Source organism: Hemitrygon akajei, chromosome 24, assembly GCF_048418815.1.
Source record: "Hemitrygon akajei chromosome 24, sHemAka1.3, whole genome shotgun sequence".
In the NCBI taxonomy this organism is placed as follows: domain Eukaryota; kingdom Metazoa; phylum Chordata; class Chondrichthyes; order Myliobatiformes; family Dasyatidae; genus Hemitrygon; species Hemitrygon akajei.
In genome coordinates, this window is record NC_133147.1 from 28133719 (window position 1) to 28146191 (window position 12473).

At 53.1% G+C, this 12473-nt stretch overlaps 1 protein-coding gene across 1 annotated transcript in view; it reads right to left on the minus strand.

Moving 5' to 3' along the window:
* Nucleotides 1–4495: 4495 nt before the first annotated feature.
* Nucleotides 4496–12473, minus strand: part of LOC140715991 (UDP-glucuronosyltransferase 2C1-like) — a 151149-nt gene continuing 143171 nt past the window's right edge. Inside the window, 2 exon segments of the mRNA XM_073028619.1 lie at nucleotides 4496–5374; nucleotides 5376–6641. Of these exon segments, the coding sequence (XP_072884720.1) occupies nucleotides 5024–5374; nucleotides 5376–6641 (1617 nt within the window). The 3' untranslated portion in view covers nucleotides 4496–5023.

Below are 12473 nucleotides of genomic sequence, written 5' to 3' on the forward strand. Positions count from 1 at the left end.
CTTCACTCAGTGAAGAACGAGCTGCCAGAAGAAGTGGTGGGTAAGATTTCGATCGCAACATGTAAGGGACGTTTGGATGAGTACATGGACGGGAGGGGTCTGGGGCTGGGCGGATTAACAGTCCCAGCACAGACTGGATGGGCCAAAGGGTCTTTCTGTGCTGCAATGCTCTACGACTCTTATGAGATGGCAGACGAGGGCGAGGAAGTGAGAAGTAAGCAGGCCCAACCCATGAAGACTCCCTCCACCGTGAAACAGCACAGTGACAAGCCCCCAATGAGCCTGCCAAGTTATAGCCATGTGACCAATTAACTTACTAACTCATACGTCCTTGAACTGTGGGAGGAAACCAGAGCACCCGGTGGAAACCCACTCAGTCACAGAGAGTGTACAAACTATAAAGGCAACAGCGGGAATTGAACCGGGGTCCCTCGCGATGCACTAACTGCTATGCTACCATGCTGACCTCGGGTCGTGGGTGGCTGGTAAGAGTGTATTTGGGGCTCACACAGCTCATTAATATCACAGTTTTATTGAGAAACAGCGAGTGACAAACACGAGAGACAGCACAAGTTCTGGACTACCCACTCCCCCCAGTGGGCTGAATGAATGCACAGATGGCCACTGCTATGACCTGGTTAGATAGCCTTCCTCTGACCCTGGTATCCCTGGGGAGATCAGCATGTGGTACTCCCTGCCCCGAAGAAGGTGGGGCTGAGCTGCCGCAGTCTGTGTGGGGAAGGGGCTTCCAGGGCAGCGGTGAGGTAAGAGTTACGAGATACGGACCCAGCAACGGCCAAGGAGCAGAGATAGGCCCTGTCTCAGTGGCCACTTTATTAGCTGCACTTCGTTAATACAAATCAGCCAATCACGGGGCAGCAACTCAATGCATAAAAGCAGGCAGACGTGGTCAAAAGGTTCAGCTGTTCAGACCAATCAGATTAGAAACGTACAGCACAACACAGGCCCTTTGGCTCACAAAGCTGTGGAGAACATGACCCTACCTTAGAACTACCTAGGCTTTACCCATAGCCCTCTATGTTTCTAAGCTCCATGTAGCCATCCAGGAGTCTCTTAAAAGACCCTATTGTTTCCGCCTCCACCACCGCTGCCGGCAGCCCATTCCACACACTCACCACTCTCTGAGTAAAAAACTTACCCCTGACATCTCCTCTGTACCTGCTTCCAAGCACCTTAAAGCTATGCCCTCTGGTGCTAGCCATTTCAGCCCTGGGGAAGAACTGCGACCCAAGTGACTTTGTGGAATGATCGTTGGTGCCAGGCCAGGTGGTTTGGGTATTTCAGAAGCTGCTGATCTCTAGGGATTTTCACGCACAAAAGTCCCTAGAGTTTATGGAGATTTGGTGCGAAAAATGAAGAAAAGAAAATCCAGTACTCTGGGTGAAAACACACCATTAATGAGAGAGGAGAACGGCCAGACAGGAGGGTGACAGCAACTCAGATAACCACACGTTACAACAGTGGTGCGCAGAAGAGCATCTCTGAACACAGAACACATCAAACCTGGCAGTGGACGGGCTACAGCAGCAGAAGACCAGGAACATACACTCAGTGGCCTCTTCATGAGGTACAGGAGTGGGGTCTAATATTGTGGCCCCTGAGTGTATTTTCCCCAAGTCAGGACTGCAGCCGGCACAGGTCGTGTTTTACCCCCACCCTGCAAGGCGGTGTGTTCAGTAAGGTCGTCTGGTCGAGTGACAGGGTACTTGGTATATTGTTTTCAGTCTGGTCGCCTCATTATAGGGTGCAGAGGAGATTTACCAGGATTATGAGGAGAGGTTGAGCGAAATCAGGCTTTTCTCTTTGGGGCAAAAGAGGCTGAGAGCTGCCGATGCAGATATACAAAATGGTAAGGGGCGAGTGTCAGATGGACAGCCAGAGACTTCTCCCCAGGTTGCAATGAGGGGGCATATTTCAAAGGAAAATGTCAGATGTAGGGTTTTTTTTACAGTGCGGTAAGTGCATGGTGTTCCCTGCCAGGGGGGTAATGGCACATGGATGGTAGAATGTGGAAGGGAAGGATTGGATTGATCTTGGAGTTTGTGTAATGGTCAACACAACATCATGGGCTGTGCTGTCGTGTTCAATGTTCCAGCGCCTTGGCAGGTCGTGTCCGGCGAGTTTCTTTGATCAGGGGAAAGGGTTAATGGACGAGGACCATTTGATGGCTCTGGGGTGCACTTGATGGAGTTTAGAAAAATGGGTGGGGGGGGTGTGGAACTTCATTGAAACCTATCAAATTTTGTAAGGTCTTGATAGAGTGGACTTGGAGATGTTCCCTATGGTGGGGGAGTCTAGATCTAGAGGGCACTGAGTCAGAGTACAGGGATGTCCATTTAGATCAGAGATGAGAAGGAATTTCTTTAGCCAGAGGGTGGTGAATCTGTGGAATTCGCTGCCACAGACAGCTATGGAGGCCAAGTCATTTGATATATTTAAAGTGGGGGTTGATAGTTTCTTTAGTTAGTCAGAGTGTCAAAGGTTATGGGGAGAAAGCAGGAGAATGGGGTTGAGAGGGATAATAAATCAGCCATGATGGAATGTTGCAGTGGACTCGAAGGGCTGAATGGCCTAATTTTGCTCCTATGTCTTATGGACTGACTCAGGGCTGACTTGCTATGACTTGTACTGATCCATGTTCAGTGAGGGTCCCAGATGTGATTTTTATTTCCCCCAGAGTCTGTCGATGACAGAAAACCGGACAGATTCAGGAGAGAACGCAGGAGGCACGGGCACATGGAGGGGTGGGCCAAACCACAGCAGGTGCCATTTAAAGGAGGGAAATGTACGTGTTGGAGCACAGGATCGGAAAAAGCTGTAGAAAGTTGTAAACTCAGCCAGCTCATCCAGGCCAACTTCAAAAGGCAATGCCTCAGAATGGCGGCATCCATCATTAAAGACCCCAACACCCAGGACATGCCCTCTTCTCATTGATACCATCAGGGAGGAGGTACAGAAGCCTGGAGAGACTTGCACAACGATTCAAGAACAGCTTCTTCCCCTCTGCCATCTGATTTCTGAATGGACATTGAACCCATGAACTCTACCTCAATATGTTTTTTTAGCTCTACTTATTTAAATATATATATTATTGTAATTTGTTTTTGATTATGTATTGCTCTGTAACAACAAATTTCATGACCTCTGTCAATGATATTAAACCTGATTCTGATTCTGAGATGGCAGGTCAAGGACCTAGGGAGCCCTTACAGGCCAGGCCCCCCCAAAGCAAACATTTGGGGGCAGTGAATGGTTTAGAAGGCAAATGGTATGCTGGGCTTCGTTACAAAAGGGCTGGAGGACAGGGGTAAAGATGTGGAGGAAGTCAGTGGGTCGAGCAGAGAGTTGGGGGAGGAGTGTGGAGAAGATGTGAGCCTCTCTATCTCCTATTGCATGGGCGGGGGGGGGGGGGGGAGGTTGTGGTTGGCAGGAACAATAACATGGCTGATATATAGGGATATGGATCGTACATGGGTAGAAGAGGTTTGGTTTGATCCAGTACAGTCTTCACTGCAAATTTAATGGGCTGAATGGCCTGTCCTGGTCATGGAGTTAGTATGGTATTAGGCTCTTCAGCCCAACTGGTCCATGCTGGCCAGGATGTCCCCACCCCATTGTCCCCTGTATCCCTCTGAACATCTCCTATCCGTTGCTTTTCCCAACGCCCTCAAAATGCCGACAGAACTCAGCAGGTCAGGCAGTGTCTAATGGAAGGGAATAAACAGCCCAGACCCTTCATCAGGACGGTCCTCTGAACCAGCCACTTACTCCACCCTCTCGTCAAAGATTACCCCCCTCGGGTTCCTACTCAACCCGTCCCCTCTCACCTTCAAGCTGCGGCCTCTAGTGTTTCACTCCTCCCCCCACTCCCCCTCGATTCTGGGGAGGAGTAAAAATGGTCCGAGCACCTTCACCTATCTATGAGGTTGGGTATTGTTTATTATCGTTGGAACACACCACAGCGATTCCTAATACAGTAAATTCTGGTTCATTACGCCAACAGTTAATCAGAGCAGGTGCTTACTTGGGGATAACTCTGAAGGAATGAAAACCGATCGAGAAAATTGCCAGGATTGCTTTCCCTTATTGAGGGCACCATGCTGCTTCACTGGGACAGGAGACTTGCCGAACAGTTTCCCAGTAGCATCAGTCACATGAACTTGTGCAGCCGTTGGACACTACGCTCTGCTTAAAGAGTGACCAGTCTTTAAATAGCATCAGTTGTGCGTGCTTCTGACTTTTGTCACAGAGTTGGCGAGAAATAAGTGTCAAGCCAACTGGGAACTGTTCTGCTCTCTGCGGTTTTCAAGCATTCAGGCTTGGAGATGGCAGAAACAGCCAGGAGTGAAAATGAAACGATTTCACTACCTCAACAAGTTAGGCACTACGAAGAATTTGAAAATAGCCACAATCATCCTGAATATGAAAATTTGGAGTGTATGCAATTGTTGAAAGTATTGTATGAAGGCTGATGTAGGTGTCTACACCTTTTATTGAGTACATTGGATGAATTTCTTCACTGAGAACTATTAGGAACTAATACACAGTGCTGTAGTAGTATTGGTGGTGTTTTCATTCCTTCCATATTTAAATACATAATTTGATACTCAGTTTGTCCTGCTTAATACATTCTTGACTATTTCCATGAAACTTTGGCTAATTCGGCCAGCCAAAATGCACTGGTCCCGAAGTGTCCCAATTAACCAGAATCCACCATACGTGTAAAGGTTGATTCCTTGATGTTTTAGTATAGTCACCCATCAGTCTCCTACCCCCTGAGGCCATTCACCATCTCCATGCCAACCCCCCCACGATAAATTTATACACTTTTGTATGGTCACCCGACATTTTCCTATACGTTAAAGGACAAAATCCAAGTCTATCCACCCCCCCCCCTTTATCTCAGTCCCTTGAGAGCTAGCAGTGCTCTTCTCAGCTGCCCCATACTGTAGGCTGTTCTATGTGGCTACCCCTCACATGATTCTCCACCCTCATTCTTAACTCACTCCTGTTTCCACTTGCCTCTTCTCAGGGCCCTGCAGAGCCGTTTGATCAGCAGGATGGACAAGAGGAGCCCGCCGGCGGCCAGCCCGCCCAGGAACGCCACCACGTCCAGTCCGTGGTAGACGTGCCAGGGCAGGTCGAGGCCAGCGTGCCGCAGGTGGGACGTGCCGCCGTGCCGCAGCACGAACTCCACCCAGAAGATGGCGCGCTGCAGCGGCGTCTGCTGCTGGTCGCGGTGCAGGGCGGAGAGGTGACGCATGTGGCGGCGGTACGAGAGGCCCGGGCCCTCCACCACGTCCCGCACAGCGGCCTCCAGCTCGTCGGCCTGCAGGTTAGGGACGTCCAGCACCCCGCGCGGCCCCCCGGGCCTTCAGACGGGCCATGTTGTCGAACTGGTCGAAGATGAGGGGCAGCCCCACCACCGGCACCCCGTGGTAGATGGCCTCGTACAGGCCATTAGTGCCCCCGTGGGTGACGAAGGCCACGACCTTGGGGTGGCCCAGCAGGTCGTTCTGGGGCAGCCATTCAACAACAAGGGTGTTATTGCCCAGCCCACGGGGCCGGGCACCCTGGTGGCGCCAGATTACCCGCTGGGGCAGCCGGCTGAAGGCCGTTGCCATGGTCTCAGCGAGCCAGTCGGGGGGATGGGTCACCAGAGTCCCCAGCGAGACCAGCACCACACCGGGCTCACCGGCACCCTGCACGAACTCCTCCAGCTTGGCAGGGAGGGGCTGGGCCGGCTGGCACTGGAAGCCGCCCACGTAGACCATGTTGGGGACAGTGGGCCGCGGGAACTCCAGCACAAAGTCCACCCGCATCAGCCACACTTCGGCGGCCAGCGTCACTTGCCGCAGGCTGGTGCCCGGCCCCAGGTACTGCTGGCAGATCTCCTCGTAGCCGCTCTCCACCATGACGCCCAAGAAGGTGGTGCTCACGAAGTACAGGACGGTGTTGAACAGGCGCTGGCTGAAGGTCATGCTGTCAGACAGACGACTTCCCACCACTGGCACGTAGGAGGTGGGCGAGGGGGCCAGCAGCTGGTGGCAGTCACCGCTGGTGACCCAGCGGGCATTGTAGACCAGAGGGAGGCCCAGGTGCCAGGCGAGAATGGCACCAGTGGGGAACAGCGAGTCAGCGAGAACCAGCTGGAAGCCAGCCTCCTTTATTTTGGCCATCAGCTGCTGGTCCTCGAACAGCTGCCGGATGAAGCTTTGTACAATCTCGTGAGTCTGGGTGAGCATGTGGTGGAGGTTGCGGTTATTGCGCAGGAAGGCCAGGAGGGTGTAGCCGTCCCGGAAGACTTCCAAGGTCTCCAGCACCAGGTTGGAGAGCATCTCCCTGTCCTCAACAATGCCCAGCTTCTCTGTGGTGCGCACAATGATGGAGCGGTACAGGGTGGGGTCTTCCTGGATGTACCAGCTGGAGTAGGAGTGCAGCACGCTGAGGGAGTGCCCGCGAGCGTGGAGCTCCTGCATCAGGATCCGCATGTTGATCCAGTGACTGCCGTCCACTGGCACCACCAGGATATTGGCACACGCCGCTCCGGGAGCCAACACGGCCAGCAGGAGACCGGCCATGCCCAGCAGGCGGTTGCCCGCAGTCTTCATCCCAGGATTCTAGAGAGAGGGAAGAAAAGAATTAGTTAGCTTGTGCCCAGTTCGTTACGTTCCTACTGCACTGTGATGGGATGGAGTGTGTGGATGAGATAATGCAGAGGGAGCTTCACTCTGTGTCTGACCCCTTTTTTTTATTATTACAAAATTCTTTATGACAAATATCGGTGCTATAAAATATATACAAAACAGTGACAAACACAATTACTTCACTACAACTAGACAATAGACATTACACCAAAATGTTGTCATCTCTATCCACGATGGCATTTACACCCCGCGGAGCCCAACGGTCTCGAAACTCCTCTAACGTCGCCATGGACTGCGCGTGTTCTTTTTCAATATTTACCCGGGCACGAACATACCCTCTAAACATTGCCAGGGTGTCTGCCGGGGGAGATCCTCCCGCCACCCGTTTCCAAGACCCTCGGATGGCGGATCTGTGTCTGACCCCAGGAGTGTGTGATGGGACGGTGTGGAGGGAGCTTCACTCTGTGTCTGACCCTGGGAGTGTGTGATGGGATGGTGTGGAGGGAGTTTTACTTTGTGTCTGACCCTGGGAGTGTGTGATGGGACGGTGTGGAGGGAGCTTCACTCTGTGTCTGACCCCGGGAGTGTGTGATGGGACGCTGTGGAGGGAGCTTCACTCTGTGTCTGACCCCGGGAGTGTGTGATGGGACGGTGTGGAGGGAGCTTCACTCTGTGTCTGACCCCGGGAGTGTGTGATGGGACGGTGTGGAGGGAGCTTCACTCTGTGTCTGACCCCGGGAGTGTGTGATGGGACGGTGTGGAGGGAGCTTCACTCTGTGTCTGACCCCGGGAGTGTGTGATGGGACGGTGTGGAGGGAGTTTCACTCTGTGTCTGACCCCGGGAGTGTGTGATGGGACGGAGTGCAGGGAGATACACACCGTGTCTGACCCTGGGAGTGTGTGATGGGACGGTGTGGAGGGAGTTTCACTCTGTGTCTGACCCCGGGAGCGTGTGACGGGACGGTGTGGAGGGGGTTTCACTCTATCTGACCCGGGAGAGTGTGATGGGACGGTGTGGAGGGAGCTTCACTCTGTGTCTGACCCCGGAAGTGTGTGATGGGACGGTGTGGAGGGAGCTTCACTCTGTGTCTGACCCCGGGAGTGTGTGATGGGACGGTGTGGAGGGAGCTTCACTCTGTGTCTGACCCCGGGAGTGTGTGATGGGACGCTGTGGAGGGAGCTTCACTCTGTGTCTGACACCGGGAGTGTGTGATGGGACAGTGTGGAGGGAGCTTCACTCTGTGTCTGACCCCGGGAGTGTGTGATGGGACGGTGTGGAGGGAGTTTCACTCTGTGTATGACCCCGGGAGTGTGTGATGGGACGGAGTGCAGGGAGATACACACCGTGTCTGACCCTGGGAGTGTGTGATGGGACGGTGTGGAGGGAGTTTCACTCTGTGTCTGACCCCGGGAGCGTGTGACGGGACGGTGTGGAGGGGGTTTCACTCTATCTGACCCGGGAGAGTGTGATGGGACGGTGTAGAGGGAGCTTCACTCTGTGTCTGACCCCGGGTGTGTGTGATGGGACGGTGCGGAGGGAGTTTCACTCTGTGTCTGACCCCGGGAGTGTGTGATGGGACGGTGCGGAGGGAGATTCACTCTGTGTCTGACCCCGGGTGTGTGTGATGGGACGGTGCGGAGGGAGTTTCACTCTGTGTCTGACCCCGGGAGTGTGTGATGGGACGGTGAGGAGGGAGATTCACTCTGTGTCTGACCCCGGGAGTGTGTGATGGGACGGTGCGGAGGGAGTTTCACTCTGTGTCTGACCCCGGGAGTGTGTGATGGGACGGTGTGGAGGGAGATTCACTCTGTGTCTGACCCCGGGAGTGTGTGATGGGACGGTGAGGAGGGAGATTCACTCTGTGTCTGACCCCGGGAGTGTGTGATGGGAAGGTGTGGAGGGAGTTTCACTCTGTGTCTGACCCCGGGAGTGTGTGATGGGACGGTGTGGAGGGAGTTTCACTCTGTGTCTGACCCCGGGAGTGTGTGATGGGACGGTGTGGAGGGAGTTTCACTCTGTGTCTGACCCCGTTAGTGTGTGATGGGACGGTGTGGAGGGAGCTTCACTCTGTGTCTGACCCCGGGAGTGTGTGATGGGACGGTGTGGAGGGAGTTTCACTCTGTGTCTGACCCCGTTAGTGTGTGATGGGACGGTGTGGAGGGAGCTTCACTCTGTGTCTGACCCCGGGAGTGTGTGATGGGACGGTGTGGAGGGAGATTCACTCTGTGTCTGACCCTGGGAGTGTGTGATGGGACGGTGCGGAGGGAGTTTCACTCTGTGTCCGACCCCCGGAGTGTGTGATGGGACGGTGTGGAGGGAGTTTCACTCTGTGTCTGACCCCGGGAATGTGTGATGGGACGGTGTGGAGGGTGCTTCACTCTGTGTCTGACCCCGGGAGTGTGTGATGGGACGGTGTGGAGGGTGCTTCACTCTGTGTCTGACCCCGGGAGTGTGTGATGGGACGGTGTGGAGGGAGATTCACTCTGTGTGTGACCCCGGGAGTGTGTGATGGGACAGTGTGGAGGGTGCTTCACTCTGTGTCTGACCCCGGGAGTGTGTGATGGGACGGTGTGGAGGGTGCTTCACTCTGTGTCTGACCCCGGGAGTGTGTGATGGGATGGTGTGTTGGCACCAGAAGAGTTGTGACATCCTCGGACTGTGCTTGATATTGATGTGAAATGTTGCTCTTCGGGGTACATTTCGATGTACGTGTTGCTACGTTCTTTGAAGTGTGGGGGACGAGGAAGAACCCTTGCTGGGGATGAGGGATATGGTCTCTCTCCCTTTTCTTTTCCCCCTTGTTGGGAGATTCCGGAGTAAATGCCAGTGTATTCTGAGTGAATAACTGCGACGCATTTTCAACATGGTGCACAGGGCAGCCTCTGTATGCTGGTGCTGGAGGGAGGGAGTGTTGGGTGGGGTTCCGTTTGAGCAAGCCACTGTCCTGGATTGGGCACACTGAGGATTGTTGATGGCAACACTCAGTCCAGGCCAGTGGGGAGTGTCCCTCACACTCCTGATGTAGATGGGGGAAGGGGTAATGTGGCAGATGTGGAGTGCATGGACTAACTCCACCCAAGCCAGTGGGGAGTGACCTTTACACTCCTGATGTAGATGAGGGAAGGGGTAATGTGGCGGATGTGGAATGCATGGACTAACTCCACCCAAGCCAGTGGGGAGTGACACTCACACTCCTGATGTAGATGGGGAAAAGGGAAATCCAGCGGATGTGGAGTGCATGGACTAACTCCACCCAAGCCAGTGGGGAGTGACACTCACACTCCTGATGTAGATGGGGGAAGGGGTAATGTGGCGGATGTGGAGAGCATGGACTAACTCCACCCAAGCCAGTGGGGAGTGACACTCACACTCCTGATGTAGATGGGGGAAGAAGTAATGTGGCGGATGTGGAGAGCATGGACTAACTCCATCCAGGGACATGGCGAGTGTCCCTCACACTCCTGACTTGTAGATGGGGGAGAGACAATGGGGAGTCTATGGAACAACTCCACCCAGGGGCAACACACTCCTGACATGGCTTGTAGATAAAAGGGTGGGGATATCGGTGGGGGGGGGGGGGTGGCGACTTGCTCCCCAACGGGTCCAGTTGTTTTCATAACATTTACAGTGTGGTTGGAGGACTTGGCACAACAGGAGAAAAATCTGCAGATGCTGGAGATCCGAGCAAAAATGCTGGAGGAACTCAGCAGGCCAGGCAGCATCTCTGGAAAAAAGTACAGTCGACGTTTTGGGCCGAGACCTTCCGGCAGGACTGGAGAGTAAAAAGGACAGGGCAGTGGGTTTGGTAGGTGCAGGTTGTGACCGCCCCTCTGGAGGGAGGTGGCCTTCGTCTGGCATTTGGGTGGAGAGAACATTCCTGTATCTCACCTGGTTCTGGTGGGCTCAGTGCTAGTCATTGCCACCAGCCAAGGGCAGACCATGGGGCGCCTGGGGTGGGGGTTTGCAGGGCAGTGTTGGTGAGACTTTGTGCATACTCCCCGGCCACAGTGTTATTGTTGAATTGAACTTACATTTAATGACAACCAGGGAGAACTTGAGGCAGTATGAAAAAGGCCCTTCAGCCAATGGGTGCATGCTAGCACATCTACACTAATCCTGTACTGATCCAATTCATTCTCCCCATGTTCCAACCAGCTCTCCCCACCCCTCGCCCATGTGATTGTACCTAACACCCACAAGCATATTGGGATGTCAGAGGACGAGCTTGCAAACTCCACAGCGAGAGTGAGAGAGATAGGCAGGCAGGCAGACAAACAGATAGAGGGACCGAGAGGTGAAGAGTGTGAGAGAGAGAGAGAGAGAGAGAGAGAGAGATACAGTTAGGGGGAGGGGAGAGGGGGAGAGAGAGAGACAGAGACAAACACACGCACACGCGCGTGTCAGGATTTGACTGGGATTTCTGGGAAAAACGGAGAGACAGAGAGACAGATACAGAGAGTGAGGGACAGACAGATAAAGAGAGAGACAGACAGATACAGAGAGTGAGGGATAGACAGATACAGAGAGAGAGACAGACAGATACAGAGTGGGGGAGAGACAGATACAGATAGAGACAGACAGATACTGAGAGTGAGGGACAGACAGATAAAGAGAGAGACAGACAGATACAGAGAGTGAGGGATAGACAGATACAGAGAGAGACAGACAGATACAGAGTGGGGGATAGACATAGAGACAGACAGATACTGAGAGTGAGGGAGAGACAGATAAAGAGAGTGAGGGAGAGACAGATACAGAAAGTGAGGGACAGACAGATACAGAGAGTCAGGGAGAGACAGATACAGATTGTGTGGGAGAGATAGATACAAAGAGAGACAGACAGATACAGAGAGAGCGAGAGACATATACAAAGAGTGAGGGAGAGACAGATACAGAGAGAGACAGACCGATAAAGAGAGTGAGGGAGAGACAGATACAGAGAGAGACAGATAGATACAGAGAGTGAGGGAGAGACAGATACAGAGAGAGACAGACCGATAAAGAGAGTGAGGGAGAGACAGATACAGAGAGACAGACAGATACAGAGAGAGACAGACCGATAAAGAGAGTGAGGGAGAGACAGATACAGAGAGAGACAGACCGATAAAGAGAGTGAGGGAGAGACAGATACAGAGAGAGACAGACAGATACAGAGTGGGGGAGAGACAGATACAGAGAGTCAGGGAGAGACAGATACAGATTGTGTGGGAGAGATAGATACAAAGAGAGACAGACAGATACAGAGAGAGCGAGAGACATATACAAAGAGTGAGGGAGAGACAGATACAGAGAGAGACAGACTGATAAAGAGAGTGAGGGAGAGACAGATACAGAGAGAGACAGACAGATACAGAGTGGGGGAGAGACAGATACAGAGAGTCAGGGAGAGACAGATACAGATTGTGTGGGAGAGATAGATACAAAGAGAGACAGACAGATACAGAGAGAGCGAGAGACATATACAAAGAGTGAGGGAGAGACAGATACAGAGAGAGACAGACTGATAAAGAGAGTGAGGGAGAGACAGATACAGAGAGAGACAGACAGATACAGAGAGTGAGGGAGAGACAGATACAGAGAGAGACAGACCGATAAAGAGAGTGAGGGAGAGACAGATACAGAGAGAGACAGACAGATACAGAGAGTGAGGGAGAGTCAGATACCGAGAGAGTGAGAGACAGTTACAGATTGTGAGGGAGAGACAGATACAGAGGGAGACAGACAGATACAGAGAGAGACAGACCGATAAAGAGAGTGAGGGAGAGACAGATACAGAGAGAGACAGACCGATAAAGAGAGTGAGG